Source organism: Ovis aries, chromosome 13 (genome assembly GCF_016772045.2).
Source record: "Ovis aries strain OAR_USU_Benz2616 breed Rambouillet chromosome 13, ARS-UI_Ramb_v3.0, whole genome shotgun sequence".
Lineage (NCBI taxonomy): Eukaryota > Metazoa > Chordata > Mammalia > Artiodactyla > Bovidae > Ovis > Ovis aries.
Window position 1 is genome coordinate 33,987,013 of NC_056066.1, and position 24,663 is coordinate 34,011,675.

The following is a 24,663-nucleotide window of genomic DNA, read 5'->3' on the forward strand; positions in this document are numbered from 1 at the left end:
TTTAGTCTTATTTGGTCTAAAAGGCAGAAGCTGGAGGATTCTCAAGGAGACGGAGGAGGACAGCGATGGGCAGGAAGGAGGCGGAGGTGTGGCCTGAGGAGATGACCAGGCAGGGAGCGGGAGCGGGGGCGGGGCGCGGCGGCGGTGGGTCGGAAGGGTTGGGGGGTCGGGAGGGAAGCTGCCACGGGAGCCAATGTTAAGGAAAGAAAAGCATCGCCAGAGAGCAGAAAGCGCTTCTGCCTCCAGGTCCTTCCTAGGAAAGGGGTCCTAAGGATGGTGATGACCCCGGTTTGTGCTTGCACTTTAACCGCATTATCTTCTGAGATCCAAGGAGGCCCTTTCTGCTGGAGCATCTGCTTTCAAACCACAGGCGAGCTCTCCTTAACTACTCTGTGGTCTCCCCAAGCTCCTATGCCCATGTAAGGAGTTCTTTCTTAGATAAAAAGTCAACATAAATCAAAATGATCCTCAGGTTTTCCACAGACACAGTGGGAGGACCAAGGAGCCCTGACGGGGAAATTCATCCCTGGGGACTCGGTGATACTTTTATTCTCCACTGCTGTCGATCCCACTATGGCAAATTAGCTTCCCTTCTTTGCAGCCAAACATGGAGAAGCTCTATACAGTCAACAAAATCAAGACCAGGAGCTGCCTGTGGCTCAGATCATGAATTCCTTATTGCCAAATTCAGACTCAAATTGAAGAAAGTAGGGAAAACCGCTAGACCATTCAGGTATGACCTAAATCAAATCCCTTATGATTATACAGTGGAAGTGAGAAATAGATTTAAGGACCTAGATCTGATAGATAGAGTGCCTGATGAACTATGGAATGAGGTTCGTGACATTGTACAGGAGATAGGGATCAAGACCATCCCCATGGAAAAGAAATGCAAAAAAGCAAAATGGCTGTCTGGGGAGGCCTTACAAATAGCTGTGAAAAGAAGAGAGGTGAAAAGCAAAGGAGGAAAGGAAAGATATAAGTGTCTGAATGCAGAGTTCCAGAGTTCCAGCAAGAAGAGATAAGAAAGCCTTCTTCAGCGATCAATGCAAATAAATAGAGGAAAAGAACAGAATGGGAAAGACTAGAGATCTCATTAAGAAAATCAGAGATACCAAGGGAATATTTCATGCAAAGATGGGCTCGATAAAAGACAAAATGATCTGGACCTAACAGAAGCAGAAGATATTAAGAAGAGGTGGCAAGAATACACAGAAGAACTGTACAAAAAAGATCTTCACGACCCAGATAATCATGATGATGTGATCACTCATCTAGAGCCAGACATCCTGGAATGTGAAGTCAAGTGGGCCTTGGAAAGCATCACTACGAACAAAGCTAGTGGAGGTGATGGAATTCCAGTGGAGCTGTTTCAAATCCTGAAAGATGATGCTGTGAAAGTGCTGCACTCAATATGCCAGCAAATTTGGAAAACTCAGCAGTGGCCACAGGACTGGAAAAGGGCAGTTTTCATTCCAATTCCAAAGAAAGGCAATGCCAAAGAATGCTCAAACTACTGCACAATTGCACTCATCTCACATGCTAGTAAAGTAATGCTCAAAATTCTCCAAGCTAGGCTTCAGCAATACGTGAACCGTCAACTTCCTGATGTTCAAGCTGGTTTTAGAAAAGGCAGAGGAACCAGAGATCAAATTGCCAACATCCGCTGGATCATGGAAAAAGCAAGAGAGTTCCAGAAAAACATCTATTTCTGCTTTATTGACTATGCCAAAGCCTCTGACTGTGTGGATCACAATAAACTGTGGAAAATTCTGAAAGAGATGGGAATACAGACCACCTGACCTGCCTCTTGAGGAATCTGTATGCAGGTCAGGAAGCAGCAGTTAGAACTGGACATGGAACAACAGACTGGTTCCAAATAGGAAAAGGAGGACGTCAAGGCTGTATATTGTCACCCTGCTTATTTAACTCTATGCAGAGTACATCATGAGAAACGCTGGACTGGAAGAAACATAAGCTGGAATCAAGATTGCTGGGAGAAATATCAATAACCTCAGATATGCAGATGACACCACCATTATGGCAGAAAGTGAAGAGGAACTAAGAAGCCTCTTGATGAAAGTGAAAGTGGAGAGTGAAATAGTTGGCCTAAAGCTCAACATTCAGAAAACGAAGATCATGGCATCCAGTCCCATCACTTCATGGGAAATAGATGGGAAACAGTGGAAACAGTGTCAGACTTTATTTTTTTGGCTCCAAAATCACTGCAAATGGTGACTGCAGCCATGAAATTAAAAGACGCTTACTCCTTGGAAGAAAAGTTATGAGCAACCTAGATAGGATATTCAAAAGCAGAGACATTACTTTGCCGACTAAGGTCCGCCTAGTCAAGGCTATGGTTTTTCCTGTGGTCGTGTATGGATGTGAGAGTTGGACGGTGAAGAAGGCTGAGAGCCGAAGAATTGATCCTTTTGAAGTGTGGTGTTGGAGAAGACTCTTGAGAGTCCCTTGGACTGCAAGGAGATCCAACCAGTCCATTCTGAAGGAGATCAGTCCTGGGATTTCTTTGGAAGGAACGATGCTAAAGCTGAAACTCCAGTACTTTGGCCACCTCATGCGAAGAGTTGACTCATTGGAAAAGATGGAGGGATTGGGGGCAGGAGGAGAAGGGGACGACCGAGGATGAGATGGCTGGATGGCATCACAGACTCGATGGATGTGAATCTGAGTGAACTCTGGGAGTTGGTGATGGACAGGGACGCCTGGCACGCTGCGATTCATGGGGTCGCAAAGAGTCAGACATGACTGAGCGACTGAACTGAACTGAACAGGCCAATAGGAAACAACCTCCAAATTCACTCAGGAAGATGACAGAGGTCAGCATCCTTAATCTTTTTAAGGCTCTGGGAAGACGGAGAGATGCAGGGTAATGGGGCGGGGGCAGGGGTGCGGGGAGGCTCTCCTTCCTTTCCAGCCACATAAAAACCAAGTCTGCACTGGTAAGATTTGGCTTAAGCCATGGACACAAATTTCTCCATCACTGAACCTATATATCTTCCTTTTATAGAACTCTCCTATAGAGCAGTCACAGTCAGGACTGATTTTGAGATCACTGGCAATTAAACTAGGCTAAAAACCATCTCCTAAAGAGACATGGTGACTAAATGTAATATGTGATCCTGGCTGGATCTTTGATGGGATGGTGTGGTGGCTAAAACGGATGTTATTGGGGGGAAATGAACACAGTTGGGATATAGTCTATGGATTAGATAAACAATGTGTCAATATAAAATCTCCTCCTCTTGAGACTATGGGAGTGTGCTACAGTCTAAGGCTCTGTGTCCCCCTGCTCCCCACCAGTTCACATAGTGAATCCTACTCCCTAATGTGATCCTTTAGGAGGTGGGGTTTGGAAGGTGATTAGGTCACAAGGCTAGAGCCCTCAAGAATGCCATTCGTGCCCTGATAGAAGAGGCCCCAGAGAGCTCCCTCACTCCTTCAGCTGCATGAGGGCACAGTGAGCAGACAGGGGTCTAAGAACCGGGAGGTGGACCCTCACCAGACACTGACTCTGCCAGCACGCCGACCTTGGACTTCTTGCCCTCTGGAACTGAGAGAAATAAATTTCTCTTGTTTATAAGTTACCCAGTTTATGGTATTCTGTTACAACAGCCCAACCAATCAATCCATCATTCAATCCAGGAGAAAAGGGTGAAGGGGGATGTTGGCAGTGGGGATGGGGGATGAGAGGGGGTGGGGAGGGGACAAATGCCAACAACTGGTGGGTCTGTTCAAGGATATATAAGAGTATCTGGCTATTATGACAACATTTCTATAAGTTTTAAATTTTATCAAAATAAAAAATTATCAAACAAAATCCCTTTCCCTTAACTTTCCTACTCATGATTGGTAAGATGACCTTGGTTCCAAGTAACTCTCTGAATCACATGCCCTCATAAACTGAGATGGACTTCCTAGGAAAATCTCATCAAATTTTGAAAAAGAGGATAAGTTTTCTTAAAACATGAAGTTTCAGGAGTGAATTTTAATCAAATCAATATGACACTTGCCTTAAAATATTTTTAAAAATATATAAAATGCCAAGAAAGTTTTCTTTTCCAAACACCTAGACTTTACGATTTATATGGTGATCTCAGCAGAATCTCCCGAGCCCTGGGTGTGGTGGGAGGGGTGCTTAATGACTCAGAAAAAGTGTCCCCAAATCAGCAATTCCATTTCAGATTCTCCTGCAGCTCCTGGGAGAAGGTGATGGATGTGGGCCCTGGGATACACAGATATTCCAGGATTTAAAGTGTCCAGAAGTTTGCCAAATCTATGTTAGGGAGCACACTTTTCATGTGCCTCTAGATGATATTACTAAACATAAAAGTTTTTGCCTTAACTTTGCCACTTAGTTGGGTTGCTCAAAATCCTTCTAATTCCCCTTCAGTTCAGTTATGACCAACCTAGATAGCATATTCAAAAGCAGAGACATTACTTTGCTGACTAAGGTCGGTCTAGTCAAGGCTATGGTTTTTCCTGTGGTCACGTATGGATGTGAGAGTTGGACTGTGAAGAAGGCTGAGCGCCGAAGAATTGATGCTTTTGAACTGTGGTGTTGGAGAAGACTCTTGAGAGTCCCTTGGACTACAAGGAGATCCAACCAATCCATCCTAAAGGAGATCAGTCCTGGATGTTCATTGGAAGGAATGATGCTAAAGCTGAAACTCTAGTACTTTGGCCACCTCATGTGAAGAGTTGACTCATTGGAAAAGACTCTGATGCTGGGAGAGATTGGGGGCAGGAGAAGGGGACGACCCAGGATGAGATGGCTGGATGGCATCACTGATTCAATGGACACGAGTCTGAGTGAACTCCGGGAGTTGGTGATGGACAGGGAGGCCTGGCATACTGCGATTCATGGGGTCGCCTTATCTGACCTTAAATGGCTCTATAATGTAACAACAAGTATATATATACACACACACACATATATGTATGTATATATGACATATACACCTTATATATCATATATATATCTATCTTGTATATATCATATATGTGTGTATATATATCATATATAATGAGGTATATGCATACGGTTTATTTATTCACTGTAGAAATGAATTAAAATGTATCACAAGTTGCTATTAAATTTTATAACTCAAAATATGTAAACAGGTAACATGGACCTCTTTGTCCATGTACTTTTTGTTTTTTTCAGATTAAGGCATCATGATTCTCTTATCTTGCTTTTCCCTTCAAAGTTTTCTCTTCCTTCATTTAGAGAAGGGCATAATTCATAGTAGAGTAAGCACTGTGTCATTTTTCAGGTTTTTCTAGGTCTAACTGATGAGATTCAGGATTTGCTGGAAGAGGGAGGGAGTTGGGGCAGAACAGGAATAGAAGCCCTACCCCTTCTAGCCTTTACTCTTTCAAACACAGATCTCATGAACATGGTACAGAAAGAAGAGGGGTAGGGGAAGAGAGAGAGAGGGAGGGAATGCAGCGAAACAGCTGGGAAGAAAGCTGGGTCCTAGGGATGAATAGAGACTTTAGGAAACTGTGCAAAGGGTTAATAGAGAAGAACGTTTTCAGGTTACCATGTTGTTACTTACGGGTTTGTCTCCATACACCTCAGAAACCACATTTCATTAAGTGTTTCTGACACAGGAGGTGATACACGAGAGAGAGAACTAATGTGTGACTAGGATTAGCGTAGCTCTAAGGCTAAGGTCCGTCTAGTTAAGGCTATGCTTTTTCCAGTTGCCATGTATGGATGCGAGAGTTGGACTGTGAAGAAGGCTGAGCGCCGAAGAATTGATGCGTTTGAACTGTGGTGTTGGAGAAGACTCTTGAGAGTTCCTTGGACTGCAAGGAGATCCAACCAGTCCATTCTGAAGGAGATCAGCCCCGGGATTTCCTTGGAAGGAATGATGCTAAAGCTGAAGCTCCAGTACTTTGGCCACCTCATGCGAAGAGTTGACTCATTGGAAAAGACTCTGATGCTGGGAGGGATTGGAGGCAGGAGGAGAAGGGGACGACTGAGGATGAGATGGCTGGATGGCATCACTGACTCTATGGGCGCGAGTCTGAGTGAACTCCGGGAATTGGTGATGGACAGGGAGGCCTGGCGTGCTGCGATTCATGGGGTTGCAAACAATCAGACACGACTGAGCGACTGAACTGAACTGAAGGGTAAGATTCTTCTACAAGCGGAGAGCTTTGTAGATATAAAATATTGTGATCTGTCTTTAAAATTTTTATCTTACTCACTTTGAGTGAAACTACATCACAGGAAGAGACCGTAAAAGCATGTGTTAAGTGAAAGAAATAAAGTACGGCAACAAATCAGCATTCTCAGTTTTCAAAAATGCTGTCACTTTTCAAACCCTGTGCACTGTTAAGGAAATTTAGCTTTGCCACCTCCTTAAGTGATTTCTATCTATCACCAGGGCCCAGAGCCTCAAGTGGCCTGGACAAAACATGGAGAAAGATTTCAACTAGGTTTGGATTTCAAAGTGACCATAATTTGGTCTTGTCATCATTTACCAGCAACTAAGATGAAAGGAGGGCTTCCCAGGGGGGTCCGTGGTAAAGAATCTGCCTGCCAAGCAGGAGACACAGGTTCGATCCCTGGGTTGGGAAGATCCCTGGAGAAGGAAATGGCAACCCATTCCAGTATTCTTTCTGGGAGAATCCCATGGACAGAAGAGCCTGGCAGATTATAGTCTATGCAGTTGCAAAGAATTGGACATGACTTAGCAACTAGAGAACAACAACAAGATGAGAGGAAGGGAACAAAGGGAAATTTATTTTGCTATAGCCCTGAGGCAAGTGGAGGAAGAAAATATATCAAGACACTTCTACACAACTATCAGAATGGACAAAATTCAAACAACTGACGCCACCAAATGCTGGTGAGGACGTGGGGCAACAGGAACACTTATTCGTTGCTGGTAGGAATGCAAAATGGTCCAGCTACTTTCAAAGGTAGTTTGGTAGTTCCTTATAAAACCAAGCTTACTTCTACCATATAATTCAGCAATCATGCTCTCTGATATCCAAACAAGCTGGAAAATTATGTCCACGCAAAAACCTCCAAAGGATGTTTATAACAGCTTTACTCATAACTGCCAAAAGCTTGGAAGCAACCAAGATGACTTTCAGTAAGCAAATGGATAAATAAACTGGTTCAGCCAGACAAGGACTATTATTCAGTGGTAAAAAGAAATGAGCCATCAAGGCATGAAAATACATAGGGGAACCGTAAATGCATATTACTGAATGCAAGAGGAGAGTGAAAAAGTTGGCTTAAAGCTCAACATTCAGAAAACGAAGATCATGGCATCTGGTCCCATCACTTCATGGGAAATAGATGGGAAACAGTGGAAACAGTGTCAGACTTTATTTTTGGGGGGCTCCAAAATCACTGCAGATGGTGATTGCAGCCATGAAATTAAAAGACACTTACTCCTTGGAAGAAAAGTTATGACCAACCTAGATAGCATATTCAAAAGCAGAGACATTACTTTGCTAACAAAGGTCCGTCTAGTCAAGGCTAAGGTTTTTCCAGTAGTCATGTATGGATGTGAAAGTTGGACTGTGAAGAAAGCTGAGTGCCGAAGAATTGATGCTTTTGAACTGTGGTGTTGGAGAAGACTCTTGAGGGTCTACAAGGAGATCAGTCCCGGGTGTTCTTTGGAAGGAATGATGCTAAAGCTGAAACTCCAGTACTTTGCCACCTCATGGGAAGAGTTGACTCATTGGAAAAGACTCTGATGCTGGGAGGGATTGGGGGCAGGAGGAGAAGGGGACGACAGAGGATGAGATGACTGGATGGCATTACCAACTCAATGGACGTGATTGTGGGTGAACTCTGGGAATTGGTGATGGACAGGGAGGCCTGGCGGGCTGCAATTCATGGGGTCCCAAAGAGTCAGACACAACTGAGCGACTGAACTGAACTGAACTGAATGCAAAAAGTCAATCTGAAAAGGCTACACCTTGTATGATTCCATCTATCGGACATTCTGGAAAAGACAAAAACTAGAAAAGAGATAAGTTTCCTGGGAGGGAAGGAGAAGAAGAGGGAGGGATGAGCAGGCAGCGAACAGAGGGGTTTTAGGGCAGTGGAAGGACTCTGTACAATACCATAATGATGGATACGTGTCATTACACACTTGTCAAATTCTTAGCATGTACTGTACCAAGAGTGAACCCAACTATAAACTATGGACACTGAGGGATAACAGCTTGTCGACTGAAACAAATATGCCATCTAGTGGGGGAACATTGATAGTGGGGGAGGCTGTGGGCGGGGTAGGGGAAGAAGGAGGTATGAGGGAAATCTCTATACTTTCTTCTTAATTTTGCTGTGAACCTCAAACTACTCTAGAAAAATAAAGTCTATAAAAAAGTATACTACATATACATATAACGTGTATTATATAAGTATGCGTGAGTGTGCATTCCAAGTCACTTCAGTCGTGTCCAACTCTTTGTGACTCTATGGACTGTAGGTTGCCAGGCTCTTCTGTCAAGGGGATTCTCTAGATAAGAATGAAAGTGAAAGTCGCTCAGTCGTGTCTTACTCTTTGCAAACCCAGGCAAGAATACTGGAGTGGGTTGCCATGCCCTCCTCCAGGGGATCTTCCCCACCCAGGGATCAAACCCGAGGCTCCTGCACTGCAGGCAGATTCCTTTATGCTGAGCCACCACTGAGCCCATGATGTAAGTGTACGTAGTTTATATTTAAAGACTTCAATAGGGTGGTGGAGGGAAGGACTGGGAGTGTGGGATTAGCAGATATAAAGTAGTATATATAGGACAGATAAACAACATGGATCTACTGTCTAGCACAGGGAACTATATTCAATGCCTTGTGATGAACCATCATGGGATGGAATGTTAAAAAACAAAGAATGTAAAAAGGAAAGACTTCAATAATATATCTTTTCTTCTAAAGTTTCACATTGACATCACTTCCCTGGTGGTCTAGTGGTTAAGAACTTGCCTTGCAATGCAGGGATGTGGGTTTGATCTCTAGTTGGGGAACTAAGATCCCACAAGCCAGGGAGTAACTAAGTCCGCAAGTCACAAGGGAATCTGTGGGCAGAGCAATGAAGTCCGTGCGCCACAGTGAGAGTCCATGGACCTCAATGAAAGATCCTGCATGACGCAACTAAGACCTGAGACAGCCAAATAAACAAATAAATATGAAAAAAAAATAAAGTTTAACATCAACTTATTTCCCCCCTTAGTGACGGAACAGCAGGTTTGCTCCAGAGTTTATCCTCGTTTTTGAAGTGGACACTGGCTGGTTATGCAGGGCTAGGTTGCTATAGACCTTTACTCCTAACTTCAGAGGAAAGGAGTTAAGGCAAGAGCAAGAAAGGCCTCTTTCGGGAGAAGAAATGGGGCGTTTCCATTTATGAAAATGCCAAATGAAGCAGGAGGACCCTCCAGACCCTCCCTCTGGCTGAAACCCTGCGCCTCTCCCTCAAAGGCCAGTTTGTCACCACTAGTCCTAAAAGGACAGGACAGTCACAACCTGAGAGGCCACCTGACTGGGCGTGGTCCCTGAGCTGATGAGACAGAGGCCCTAAGACTGGTGTGACCGGCCAGGTCCCACAGACGAAGGCTGACTAGCACCTGGGGCTCGTCGTGGCAAAGGGGATGCCACCACTTTTTCTAACAATTTTGACCCCAGGGACATTCCAAGGGCAATAAAAACCAATTGTCAGTATTTCTAGCTTTAAACATCATTGCGTATTAGGCACTAACAGAATTCCTCAGCCCAGGCTAGGACTCCCTTCTGGTCGAGCTCAGACAGGGTTGCAGCAAGGTGGAAGGTGGGGAAGCAGGACTGTGGTTTCCATGACAACAGCGCCATAGCAGCCAGCTTGCATCAGGACCACGGCTTCCACCTTGTCTCTTCCACGCCCCCGGGTGCTTCCACCACCTCCTCCTACTTGATCAAGGTAAGCAAGATAATCTGTTTCCTGAACTGGAGCCAGGAACACCCTGGGCTCCTGACTCAATTTAGAATATTAACTTACGGGATTATGTGGTAGTTTGAATGGGAGAGGAGTTTGGGGGAAAATGGATACATATATACGTATGGGCGAGTCACTCTGTTATGCACCTGAAACAATCACAACATTGTTAATCAGCTATAAAACACAAAATGAAAAGTCAAAAAGAAAAAAAAAAACCCCACAACATAGATTAAAGGGGAAACTTTCCTCTTCAACCAGTTTCATGACTATGAGATGGATTAATACCATAAGTCTCCCTAGAGGTCTGAGCCGAGGTTATGACGCGTGCGTGCTCAGTCGCGTGTGACTCTTTGCGACCCGCGGACTGTAGCCCGCCAGGCTCCTCTGTCCATGGGATTCTCCAGGCGAGACTGGAGTGGGCTGCTATGCCCTCCGGGTGACTGACCCGAAATACATGAAGTAATTACATTTATACACACACACACATACACACAGAAATGCAGCAAACGAGTTACTTTCCCAAATGAAATAAGTTTCTCCCTGCCACTCAGAAATTGCAATGAGGCATAATACATTTAGGCTTTTCCTCACCTGATTAATAGATACAAAAGACAGGTATTTATGGGCAGCAGGTAGAGCAGGAGAATAAGTAGAAGCGTATACAGGTTCCTATAGAGCAAAGCAAGAGGATTAGAGATGAAAAAAGATGATTCATCAGAGCGGGGTGGAGAAGGGGAAGGACAAAAACAAGGCTTTTTCTCACAGAAAGTTAATTTACTCATTGCAATTTCAATTCTCTTTCCAAGACAGTCCTTCCTACCTGTTTTATTTTGGGATGCTAACAGAAATTCCCACATAAGCACAGTAAATATAACCAAATCAGTTCTGTGCAGTACCTGAGTTATGGGCAAGATGACTGCAATTTACACAAGATATTCAGACAGGGGATCCCTGACTCTCATGGACCATTTTAACATTGAATATAAACTATCTTCTTTAAGCCTTTCATGTCTTCTCCATGATTGAAACAGTTTCAGGATGTTTTGATGGTGGCCATTCTGGCCAGCGTGAGATAGCTCATGGGAAGCTGCTGTATAACACAGGGGGCTGAACCCAGTGCTCTGTGATGACCTAGAGGGGCAGGAGGGGGAGGTGGGGTGGGAGGGAGGCTCAAGAGGGAGGGCACATATGTATACTTATGGCTGTCGTTGTATGGCAGAAACCAACCCAATACTGTAAAGCAATTATCCTCCAATTAAAAATAAAATGTAGAAAAAGGGCAGGAAACAGGATAGCTTTCCATGCTGGATTGAGGTGACATCTCCTCTCGGGCTAAGAAAACCAAGCAGAGAGGGGTACCCAGGGGAACCATCTAGGATGAGAGCTACACGTGGTGAGAAGACCTGTGTTAGAGTCAGGCTTACCCAAAGCAGATTAGAAATGTCATTATCATCTGTAAATCCTCCTTCTTCCTACAGGTTAAAACAAACAGGAGACGTTGCAGAGTGTCGGAAGAGTAGGGTCAGGTTATGGTGTCACAAGCATTTCCCAGAACTCTGTGCTGGGTTCCAGGAGGAGCGTGCACATGCCCACACAGTCAGGTGGCACAAACAAGTGAGCTCATCCCCCATCCGAGGTGATTATCTGTGACCTGGGGGCCAGACCAACCGCCCTCCGCACCCTCCTACTCTTGGTCCTTCAATTGACTGCATGCTCTTGAATCGTAATTTGGAATTTCAACGGCACAGGCAATTAGAACACAAATATGGCAGACTGACCACCTGCCTAGAATTTTCAGAGACTTGTTCTGAGGACAGCACAGAGCTTAGCTTGATTCACTGACTTGACACTTTGATGGAAGCACAGCCAGGTATCAAATCCTAACCTGTGGCTCAGACACAGATAGGGGGTTGAAACCACAAACTCTATAAAAGGTTCTGACTTCCTGGAAAAAGCCTACAACTTTGGATGGTTATCTCGACCAAAGGGCCTGGGAGTCACTGTCTCTGCCTAAATATCAAAGTCAGGCCAAAATGGGGTTGGAATTTTAAATAATGATTTGGGGAAAATACATAACTGCAATTTAGGTGAAACAAAGAGACTTCTGCCAAATCCCTTTTCTTTCAAACTTTGCTTTGTTTCATTTCTCTCCCTCTTGGGATGGGATGAGTGGCTCTGAAAGGATCATGTTCCTGGTGCTGTGAGCCCAGCCAAACCTACAAACTATGGTCTTTACCATCTTTAGAACTAATTCTATATGCTACAAAAGCAAAGATGTATAAGTCAGGTTAGCATTGTCCTAGACTAAACCAAGCGCAAGAGGAAGGAAAAAGGGACAGCAAGAGAAAGAACCCAAGCTATTTGCTGTAGGAAATGACAGGGGCAGCAAGGTAAATAGTACTCTTAAGTTACAAACCATCCATCCTAATTTTAGGGGGATAAGTTTGGAAAGTAAGGAAGTGATGTTAAGTTACATCGTCTCTTGAGACACGATTGATCTTTTTGTAGGTAAAGGAAAACACTAGCTTATTCCCCAAATTGATTTATGGACCAAAAGAATACATTTTTTTTTAACCTTACAGGATCCCAAATGAGATGCCAGTTAGAGCACCAAAATTTTGTTTTGTTTTGGGACAAACCATTCAACAGAAAGAAAAACAATTTAAGATTTTTAAGGCATCCCTCACATCTTTTTTAATGTGGTTACACAATAATCTCTAATTACTCATGGGTTCACATTATATTTTTATTGGATAGAGCAGATTTTCACAGGGGAAGTGATTTATATAAAGGCCCATCTCCATTTCCTGCCTCCTTTGCTTTTCACAGGCTGTAACCCGTGGGACCCTGCTTAGCATACAAAATACAAGCTTGAGGAGGCCAAACTGTAAAATGTTTGGTAACCACGAATATGTGCCTTCAGTGAATTCAGAAACTGCAGGAAGTGATGACCTGACAGTAAATCCAGTCCCTTTTCCCTTGGAGGAAAAGATGGAAGGTTCCAGAGCTTGTGCCCCCTAGAAAGTCTGGCTCCAACCCAGGCAGCAAGATCCTAACCGCATGGAGCACGTGTCGTGAATGTCCTTCCTTCTTCAGAGAAGCATTCAGACACCCAGCAAACCTTGGCCATGTCTCAAATTCCCTGCCTGCCTTCCAGCTGCCCCCGGGACTGTCTGAAGGCAGATCAGGTTCAAGGCAGCTCTTCTACCACATCTGAGCATGGCTAAGGTGTGGCTGAAATACACAGCCCACCCTTGGGAAGACATAAACCGAGGGCACTTCAGAGGCCATGGGAAAACCACATGACCTCAAGAGAACCCACGATTTCCCAATGCCTGCTACAGAAGCCCAGAATAGATGGGCTTATTTTAACTTCAACGAGCTTATTGTCTTGGGCCAAAGTGAACTAGGTTAGGAGTAGGAGAGCGATGATGAGTTCACTGCTGGTGCAGAACCCCTGAACCCAGGACAGTACTTCCCACTCAAGCCACGGCTGCTGTGGGCAGGGTTTACTACCCCAGGGGCAACTGCAGTCACCTTCTCCCATCTCTTGCCTCCTGAGAATCTCAGTCTAATGTTAAGGCTGTTCTGATCACATCTACTATTCTGAGCCTTCTGGTCTACCCAGCTTCTGCTGATCCCTGTCCCCTAAGTGGGGCAAAGTGTTGAAAATGATTCTACTATTTGTAAGAAATCTACCTGGCTTTTTACTTTGTGGCCATCCTTTTTACCATGCCATGGGGGACCTGCTTGGGGAAATTTCTTTGCATCTTTCAACATGACCAAGAGCGAAGAACTAAGGTTACCTTGGAACCAATACTTTCAAATCAAACTTTTACATAAAGTTTGTGGGCAATGGCAGTCAATCATTGGAGGGACCTAGTTTTCCTACACTTCTGGATCTCATTCTGGAAATACAGATTTCCTATGTAGGCTCTTTAATATCCAGTCATATTTGAGATTTGCAAATGGCTGAGCGTTAACTGTCTTTAGTGATTATCTTTGAAGTCATGTCTGACTCAAAAGAGAGAATTCAAATTGCTGTTCCAATTTAACCTAGGAAAACACAGAAGAGCCATAGGAAATAGTGTCAGAACTCTGTCTTCCTGGCCCCACGGACACACCTCCTTCTTATGTACATTTCTGAGTGCATCAAGGTCATGTTCATCACTTCTCTCTTCCACGGAGGCTTATTACATTGTTTTAGAGCTGGAGGGAGTCTAGGTGATCACCTGGTTGGAACCATTTTTCCTTTTTGTTTGAAGGCCTGTGACCCTAGCAGTTGGCCAGTGGTCTCGCACAGCGCCCACACTGCCCCCAGCCAGCAGGTGCATTCGCCATCACAGGGCCAGGCAGCAGGAAATCACTGTTCACTTTGAAAGTGTGCACTGACTGTTCAAAAGCTGGTCATTATGACTAGTCATTTAACAACTCATTGGTACATTTGCATAAGAAATGCTTGCCCAGATCGACAGCAGTGTGTTACTGAATTTTCTTGAAACTTGTAACATAACATACTTTGCTATACTTTCTCAATAAAAGGCTTACCTGATCATCATGGACATGACTTCTGTGACATGTCCTCACCGACCACAGCTGTGTCCTCTTGTATATGCATGTTTTAAATCTAGGCCTAGGACATTCAAACCCATATTCTATATGCAACTAATAAACAGTTAGCAGTCAATGAAGTTTTCATTCTAAAGGCTTTAATACGGTGACTTCCTGGCAGTCCAGTGTTAAGGGTTCCATGCTTCCACTGCAGGGGACACAATCCCTGGTTGTCAGAGAATTAATTTCCTACATACTATGTAGTGTGATCAAAATATATATACACACACATCTATATCTATAGCTACATATATAGATATCAGTTTGGTTCAGTTCAGTTGCTCAGTTGTGTCGGACTCTGAAACCCCATGGACTGCAGTACGCCTCTACAGGTATAGGTATATAGATATAAAAGGGTTTAATAACACTGTAAAATCAGACTTCATTTTAGAAGATTTGAAACAGATAAAAGTGCACACTTCCAAATATAGGAATCTGCCTGCTGATGCATTAGGTATGTGGCACTGTTCCCAATTCTAGGGCATCTCAAGACTTCAGCTGGTGATTAATTGAAGCTGCTGTGGGCAGACTTTAGGTGTGGACCCTAGTGGCAAAAGAGAGCTGATGCATCCCAGGGTAGTAACTAGTTAAGCTGTGCATGCTTGCCTGGTGGGTGCACATCCAAGCGTGACGTTAGTTAGAATGCCTTTTCTGAGCACAGACAAGGTTACCTTCTTCTTGAGCGACTGCTCCGTTTCTTGGATGTGCAGGCTGCTGGTGATGGAGGCTTTGCCATATTCCTGCTTTCTGTTGAGTCTGTTTCTCCAGTCTTCCTCACCGCTCTTCTTCAACAGTGCTAATCTAAGAAGAAGACATGCCAACCAACAAGTTCAGCACCAAACCTTCCTTGGAAAAGAACCACAATTTAAGGAAGTTAGCCATAAGTAAGAAATGACCATAGCTGCCTAATTTAAATCTTTCTGAACGGCATTTATTTGGAAGAAAGTATGTTTGGAAAACTAATATAATTATACTATGTAGAGTATTATATTTTCTAAGATGGTCCCAAAGGTTTGAAAGTTTGATGGAAAAGCAAATCTGAAGCCTGACTTCCCAGATAAAAGATGGAACATCATTTTACCAAAGGAATATCTCTGTTTTTGCCCTGCCTTTGGGCTGAGGGCACAAAAGAAAATAAAAATAAATGTCCCCAGAGAAAAATGTCTTCTGGTGACCCCTTCTGGTCACATGAGGAATTAATAGGTAATGCCAAAGGTGGATGGTACTTATTTGCAGAAAATATAGCAGAAATGAGTTTAAAAATTTAAAGCAACAGAATATAGACAATCTCTGGGTATCATACGTTTATAATTACAGGTAAAAGCTGATGTTTAAGAATGTTTCTGTCTTGAATTCTAAGTCATGCTATTTTCTTCCAAATGAACTTGGTCTTTCCAATCTGCCTTCTTAATACAGAAACTTCTCTAGAAACCCATTTTTAAAATGATCACTCCAACTTTCCTCAGGAGATAGGTATATACAAAAAAAGAATCTAATTAACTCAGGTCTTTATCTAACCTACTTTAGGTCAACTATGGTGTCACTTGATAAAAAGCTGCTTGGATGTGAAAATTTGTGAAAGGTTATTCTCACGAACATAAGGCTATTTCAGTCTTGGACATTTAAGTTGGACAAACACAGGAAAGATAAAAGGCACAGAAGTGGTGATCATTAAACTCATTTGAGCTCGTGCTCAAACAGTTTAAAGATTGGGGGGAAAAAGTGACTGGACCCTTTCCCTTGCAGCTGGGTCTGCTGGGCTGGGTCTTTTAAACACTTCATTAATACATGTCCATGAAGAGTGTATTTTTAAGCAACATATAATCCCTATTTTGGCTGTTAAGGCCTGTCAAGCCCCTTCCTTACTGGTCACAATGGAGACTGAACTAGATGGTCTCTAAGGGCCCTTCGACCAAGCGTCCCGACTCCATAAAATAATGGAATTGGAGATGGGATGAAGCATATCAGAGTCCTCGTGGAGATAACCTAAATGCCCATCAACAGAGGAATGGGTAAAGAAGATGTGGTACACATATGCAGTGGAATATTACTCAGCCGTTAGAAGGGATGGAAGAGTCTGTCACACAGAGTGAAGTAAATTAGAACGAGAAAAATAAATACCGCATATTAACATACGCATGTGGAATCTGAAAGAACTGGTATAGACGATCTTACTTACAGGCAGATGTAGAGAACCAATGTATGGATACCAAGGGGGAACAGGGGTGTGGGGTGAACTGGGAGATTGGGATTGACATGTATGTACTATTGATATTATGTATAAAATAGGTAACTAATGAGAACCAACTGTAGAGCACAAGGAGCTCTCCTAAGTGCTCTGTGGTGACCTAAATGGGAAGGAAATCCGATAAAGAGGGGATATGGGCATATGTATAGCTGATTCACTTTGTTGTGTAGCAGAAAGTAACACAACATCATAAAGCAACTGTGTTGTTTTAGGCTAAGTCATGTCTGACTCTCTGTGACCCCATGGGCTGCAGCACACCAGGCTTCCCTGTCCTTCACTATCTCCCAGAGTTTGTTTAAATTCATGTCCATTGAGTCAGTGATGTCATCCAACCATCTGTTGCCCCCATCTCCTCCTGCCCTCAATCTTTCCCGGCATAAGGGTCTTTTCCAATGCAACTATACTCCAATAAATTTTTTTTTAATTGAAGGAGAGGTATATCACACTGTACAATAAAAGTTCAGTTAAGCAAATAAGAAAACAAGTTTTTCAGTAAATATGAACCCATGTACATCTACAAATTCATGTATAATCATATTGTATACTTGTCTATTTGTTCAGTCAAATAAGGAAGGTAAGCCAGGAAGACTTTCCAAAGGGTGCAAGAGCTTCAAACTCTGGACCTTTCCCCTCATCCAACCTCTTCCTCTTCTTCCTTCCCTTCCTTTCTCTCTATGTGACTGCAGATAAGACCCAAATGTCTACTCTACGAAATTATCACTTATCTGTGATATTGTGATTTATAATATATACTTGGTTATTGTCCTCTTTGCAGGTACAGAGCTCCCACAACTTGGCATTTCCTAAATGATGAGAGTGATAAACGTGTCAACTTATGTGAATGAGATGACCTTTAGAAGCATGTATGTGGGGATGTGTTGCTGAGAGAACCAAACATGTGATTAGATGGTTAGAACCTTTAGCCCCACCCCCTGACCTCCAGGAAGGAGAAAAGGGCTGGAGAGTAATTAAGTCACTGGCCAATGGTGACTCAACTCAATCACGTCGATGTGATAAAGCCTCCACAAAAAGGCCCAAAGGACCAGGCTCCAAGAGTTCTTGGTTTGGTGGACACGTGGAGGTTTGGGGAGGGTAGCACACTCAGGGAGAGCATGAAACTCCACACCCTTCCCTCACACCCTGCACGGTCCGTCTCTTCTAGCTGGCTGTTCCTTAGACTGTTCTTTAAAAAGTTACTTATTTTTGGCTGCGCTGGGTCTCTGCTGCTGCTTGGGGCCTTTCTCCGGGTGCAGTGAGCGGGGTCTGCTCTCTACTTGCAGTGCATGGGCTCCTCACTGCAGTGGTTGCTGCTGTTGCAGAGCACAGCCTCCAGGCACGCGAGCTCCAACAGCTGCGGCACACGGGCTCAGGAGTCGCGGCTCTTGGCTCTAGAGCTCAGGCTCAGTCATCGTGGCACACGGGCTTAGCTGCTTCACAGCATGTGGGAACTTCCTGGATCAGGGATCGTGTCCCCTGCATTGGCAGGCAGGTTCTTATCCATGGTACCACCAGGGAAGTCCTACATTCTACTATAAAAACTTGAGGTCTAGTAAGTTAGAATATTTCTCTGAGTTCTGTGAGCCCCTCTAGCAAGTGATTGAATCCAAGGAGAATGATGTCGGACCCTCTAGTCTATATCTGGGTAATGGGCTGGGAGCATAGATAAGGGCCTGGACTTACAACAGGTGTCTGAAGAAGGGGGGAGGGACTGTCTTGCAGGACCCAAGCCCTTACCCTCTGGTTTGATCCTATCTCTGCGTAGACAGCGTCAGAATTGGGTGGAATTGCAGGACACCCAGCTGGTATCAGACAACTACTCAGTGGTGGTGGGGGGAGGGGGAACCCCCTTGGAAATCAGAGTCAGAATCTTGTAACCAAGTCAGGCCCCGTGCTGTGCTGTGCTGAGTCCCTCCGTCGTGTCCGACTCTTTGCGCCCTACGTGCTCTCATTCAGCCCCAGATTCTATCATTTGTGACGCTTGGCAGTGCTCCGCCCTCTACAAGTGCCAGTTCACATACTTGAAAAGAGATTCTAAATCCCCTTAAGGGTTTCCATCTGAAGGTCAGACTATATATGGACTAAGATTGATCTTTCCTCCAATTATTCTGAAATGAGTCAGTTTTCTTCTAATAGGAAAAATAATTGAGTAAAATCAAATCATGAAAAAAAATCAAGAGCATTAGCATGCTGCAGTACAGCCTTCAAAGTGTCTATAAAGAAGACTTTAAGCATGCCAGCACTTTCACACCCACACAAAGATGTGTTTCTAATTCATCATCTTGTGAACACAGACATGTGTTTCATTGATATTCTCCTTACAGCTCAGAACCAGCTTTCTTACTTCACCCTTGACCCACCAGTAGTTATTCATCTTGGCTACCTTACATTTCGAATCAGATTAGAGTCCAAGTGATTTCAGAGAAATTAAAAAAAAAAAAAGTGCAGCCTCAGAAGTTGGGTTTATGATCTACTCTGGGTCTTTAAAGACATTCTCAAAAATAAGATCCCAAATATCTGAAGCAATGGCAACATCATCTAAAGAATCATACGCTTTCCTCACACCTCGCACTGTGCATCTCTTCTAGCTGGCTCTTCCTTGGTCATAGTCTTTTCTTTTTTAACGAATTAATTTATTTTCGGCTGTGCGGGGTCTTTGTTGCTGTGAGGGCTCTCTCTGGTTGTGGTGAGCGGGGGCTAAGCTCTAGCTGTAGTGCATGGCCTTCTCATTGTGGTGGCCCCTCTTGCTGGTTACCTTAGTGGCTGCTTTGGGAATGGAGAACTGATTTAGAAAAAGGCAAAGCGTGGATCTTTCATCACCCTACGGTCCACCATGTATTCTGCTAATATGCCCCACGACCTCTAAGAGCCCAGATATCATTATCCTGAATGAGGCGAGGGTACACACACAGGCCAAGGATGTCGCTCACTCAGGTCACCCTGCATGTCATGGGGGCAGGGAGCTATGGTTCCATCCCGGGCATATCCTGCCTCCCATCCTAGCGTGTGGCTTGTTTCACTACTTGTGTGTGAGCTCACCAGGCATGTTTTCACTCTCATGTGTTAGAAACTGCATTGTGTATATATATACACACTATATATATATAGTGTTTTGTGTGTGTGTGTGTGTGTATATATATATATATATATATATATATATATATATTTTTTTTTTTCCCGCTCCTGCTGGGATGGCCTTCAAAGAATTCGTCCCTTCCAAGAACCTGAAATCTTGCTTCTGGAAATGCTGGCAGGGTCATTCTCAGGATGACCTTTGGAAGTCTCACTTCCAAAGACTACAGAGTAACCAAAATAATATGGAAGAAACTGAGCTTCACTTGAGCCCACATGGTACTGAATCCAGCCCAAGTCTGCAGAGTGTAGGTAATAGAAAACTTGAAATGAACACACACTGAAACACACATGTATTATTCCCGTCCCTCTTGATTTCCTACTTGGTGTTGAACAAGCTCAGGAAGGTGGGGGACCTTTCCAAACGCCTTCTCTCCTGCAGTCTCACAACCCTCCTGACTGCCTGCAGACCCACTCTGCACCGCAGAGGGCTGGGGAGCTGAGTGTCTGGTCCTACATGGGTGCATGCTGTCACTTCAGTTGTGTCCGACTCTTTGCAACACCATGGACTGTACCTGCCAGGCTCCTCTGTCCATGGGATTTTCCAGGCAAGAATACTAGAGTGGGTTGCATTGCCCTTCTCCAGGGGATCTTCCCAAACCAGGGATCGAACCTGCGTCTCTTGGGTCTCCTGCATTGGCTGGGGAGTTCTTTACCACTAGCGCCACCTGAGAAGCCCACATGCCATTAATTACTGCCTATCTATGCAATTCAAACAACTGTGAGTGCTTTCAGCATCCGCCAAGTCCAAGTGCTATTTGCAGGGCTGGGATGTTGAGAACTGGGCATCTGCTTAGTTTACTACTGCTTAGTTCACTACTACCAATGAGTAGTCCCCAGTTATTTACCCCAAGACCGGGCCCAGGGCCACCACGTGGGTATCTGCCAGGCCACTGGGGAAGTGGCTCTCCCTCCGGCCATAGCCCATGTGTTCTCAGCAGGCAATACTGGTCCAAGGCAGGACATTTCAGCAGCACTGATCTGAGAGCCTGACTTGATTGGAACAGGTTCTGCAGATTCACGGCAGTCAGCATCGAGTCAAGTGTGGGCCGGGCAGATCGTGTGCCTCTAAGCTGCTGTACAGTTTTTTCTTCCTCCTTTAAAAATGTCCCCTCATTTCAGAGCATCACAGGTACCACACAGACGTGGCTGAAAAGAGCATGGACTAGTCCTTAGACCACATCTTGGGTCGTGGCTGATTTATAGGCTGGAGGAGTGAACTAATAGGTCTTTTAAATGAAGGTAAATCAAAGATCAGAAAAGGAGGCAGCGACGGAAAAAAGGCATGCCTGCCCCAGACTCTTACATGAACCTGGGGCCCTCTAGTGGCTGAACTCTTGAGGCTGCAAAGTAAGAACCTCCAGTCTGGCTGGGTGGATGGTGGGACTCACAGGGAACACAGGGGACCCCCGCCAGGGCCTTAGAAGGCAGGAGTCGCAGGCTCACCAGAGGCACTGGTGGCCTCTTCAACATTCCTGGGAGTTCAATACATCCTTAAGCTCCATCGACATCCCAATGGAAAGTTGGATCTTTTGCCTTTTTTAGTCATCTTCTCTGCCCCAAAGTGAAAGCACAGATGCAGTTGTTTCATAACTGTGGAAATAAGATTTCTAAAAGCCTAATCTACTTTTAAAGAGGTATCAAAGATTTTATCCTTAAGCAACACAAAATGTATCTGATTTACTATGGTTTTCAAAGAAGTCCCCCATTAGGGACAACTTAAACCCAATACTTTGGCCGCCTAATGCGAAGAGCTGACTCATTAGAAAAGACCCTGATGCTGGGAAAGATTGAGGGCAGGAGGAGAAGGGGACGATAGAGGATGAGATGGTTGGATGGCGTCACCAACTCAGTGGACATGGGTTTGGGTGGACTCTGGCAGTTGGTGATGGACAGGGAGGCCTGGTGTGCTGCGGTTCATGGGGTCGCAAAGAGTCGGACACGACTGAGTGACTGAACTGAACTGAAACCCAAACCATGTAGGCTGTTATAAAACAGTGATGCTATCAATTTGATGGGGAAAGCAAAATATATCCTCAACTTTAGGCTCGTTATGATCCAAATTTGACATTCTACATGTCAGAAAGATGAAGAAAGATAAAGAACTTACAGATATGTTTTCTTGAGCAACACATATATGGTAAAAAAGAGGAAGGTATGGAAGAGTTCCTCTAATTTCTCAGCTGCTACGCTTTTCTAAGTCTCAGTTTATGCCTATGAAACAGGGATATATTGGCTCCTTCGAAGGGCCATCTTCAGCACTCTGTGATGTCACATGAGAGAAATACAAGAGGTACTTCTGTGGGCCTCGGGAGAGGGGACTTAAGATGCTCAAGTCCTGGGTTTCCCTGGTGGCTCTGTGGTAAAGAATCTGCCTGCCAATGCAGGAGACACGGGTTTGATCCCTGATCCAGAAAGATCCCCCATGCCACATAGCAACTAAGCCTGTGCACCACAACTACCGAGCCTGTGCTCTAGAGCCCAGGAACTGCAACTACTGAGCCCACGAGCCTCAACTACTGAAGCCTGCGCGCCCTAAAGCCCATACTTTGCAACAAGAGAAGCCGTCGCAATGAGAAGTCCGTGCACCCCAACTAGAGAGTAGTCCCTGCTTACTGCAACTAGATAAAAGCCCATGCTGCAAAGAAGACTCAGCATAGTGAAAACTAACTAAATAAAATTATTAAGAGAAAAAATAAAAAGTCAATTCCAAGAAAATCTCTGAGTCCAGAGAATTTGCCAGTCCATACCGCCAGCTTTAAAGAAACAAAAACAAACGATGCTCAAGTCCTGAGCAGGAAAGAGACAGACCCACAAGACCAAGGAAGACCAAACTGCATCCTCAGGCTATAGCTGTTTAGAAGAAATGATGAAGGAAACTGGCAATGGCCAGAGTCTGGTCTCCAAGAGTCTGAACCGCAAAAGCGAAATTCAAAACAAGTGACGCCAGGAACATACGAACTGAGAAAATTAGTACAGGAAGAGGATGGATTCTTCCTAGCACTGTTGTCTAGTTAGAATTTCTGTCCTCCAGGGAGAACATGTTTGCTGCTAAAACATTCATCTGAACACACAGCAGCCCTGCCTCATGTACAGAGGGAGAGAGACTAAGACCAGCCCCTATTAGGGTTGGCCCTATTCACCACGTGGCCCCAGGGCCCCTGGAATTCAACCTCTCCTATGGTGAAGCAGGTGATCAGAGGAATTTAAAATAAGGTTTAAAAGGTCTACTTTATATGTCACCTCAAAGAAAGCAAAGCCCAGATAAACATTATATGAGGGGCTTTCTTATTTTAAATGGTCAAGCTTCATAGTTATTTAACAGGAGGAAGGACTAATGTCCCTCCACTTCTTGGGGAAAAGCTATTGTGTGGATTGTAAAGAAGCATGTAGCTCTTCTATTTCACCGAAGTGCAAATAAAAGTACCATTGAGGTAAGCGGCAGAGGTCTCTGGCCATACATATACTTTGTCTTGGCAGAGTCTATTACCAACGTAGATGCTAAATAAAGTGTCCCTCTTTTCTTTTCAAATGTGCAGTTTGTCAAATAAACTGAATAGCTGAATATTTAAGAAGCATTCTTACGATCAGGGTTCTGGACAGACTGTGGCCGGGAGCCCCTTGGGTCTGCAGGAAGGACTGCCTCTCGCCGGCCAGGATGTCCATGTGTACACAGTTGGTTGGTTTTTATCCTCTTTCTGGGCAGCTAATAGCAACATTACAGCCACCCTCCAACTCCTCAGACATCCACAAGCCTGGGTTAGGAAGCTGCACCTTTATAGCATCTCACATTTTTTTTATTCAGAATTTTACAGTAGAATTAAAACTGCTTTCAGAAAAGAAAGAAACTAAGATTTGCTAAACACAGGCAAGTGAGCCAAGAATGACTGCATAGCAGTTGGACACAAAACTTCATTAGACATCCTAACAGACAGAATATACCCCAAGATGGGAAATCTCTTTCCAAAGCCTTTGAGAGAAGGGAGTATATTAGTATTTTCTACTGGAATTTTACCCCAAGAATGTTTTCTGGTGTGTAAAAGATCAGAACTTGTGTATAAGTGATATTTATCATTAATTTCCTTAAATGATACTTCGTCCTTTTACCTAATCAGTTTTCAATAGTTGGGTCTTTGGACGGTGCAGAGAAAAGGGTACCCTCCTACACTGTTGATGGGAATGTAAATTTGTGCAGCCACTATGGAGAACAGTATGGAGGTTCCTCAAAAAACTGATCCAGCAGTCCCACTCCTGGGAATATAACTGGAGAAAACACTAAGCCTACAAAAGCCACGCCCCCCAGTGTTCATAGCAGCACTATTCACAGTAGCCAAGACATGGAAACAACGTCAAAGTCCATCAGCAGAGGAGCGGGTAAGGAAGATGCGGTGCATATACAACGGAATACTACTCAGCCATAAAATCGAGTGAAATATTGGCATTTGCAGCAACACGGATGGACCCAGAGATGATCATACTAAGCGAAGAACGTCAGACAGAAAGAGACAAATACTGTATGATATCGCTTACATGTAGAGGCTAAAAAATAATACAAATGAACTTATTTATGAAACAGAAACATACTTGTAGAAATAAAAAACAAACTTATGGTTACCAGATGGAAAAGCAGGGAGATGGATAAATTAGGAGTATGAGATTAACATATATACACTACCATGTATAAAATATCAACAGATAAACCAGGACCTACTG

At 44.2% G+C, this 24,663-nt stretch overlaps 1 protein-coding gene across 7 annotated transcripts in view; it reads right to left on the minus strand.

The window, feature by feature from the left end:
• Positions 1-24,663, minus strand: part of SVIL (supervillin) — a 185,971-nt gene that overhangs the window by 40,580 nt on the left and 120,728 nt on the right. For 4 of the 7 annotated variants that reach the window (XM_060397443.1, XM_042230623.2, XM_060397442.1 and 1 more), the window contains 3 exons: positions 15,245-15,374; positions 11,387-11,434; positions 10,554-10,631 (listed from right to left, as the gene is read on the minus strand). In XM_060397443.1, coding sequence (XP_060253426.1) covers positions 10,554-10,631; positions 11,387-11,434; positions 15,245-15,374 — 256 coding nt within the window. The remainder of the gene's footprint in view (positions 1-10,553; positions 10,632-11,386; positions 11,435-15,244; positions 15,375-24,663) is intronic. The other 3 variants (XM_060397444.1, XM_042230629.2, XM_060397440.1) reach the window with 1 other exon arrangement.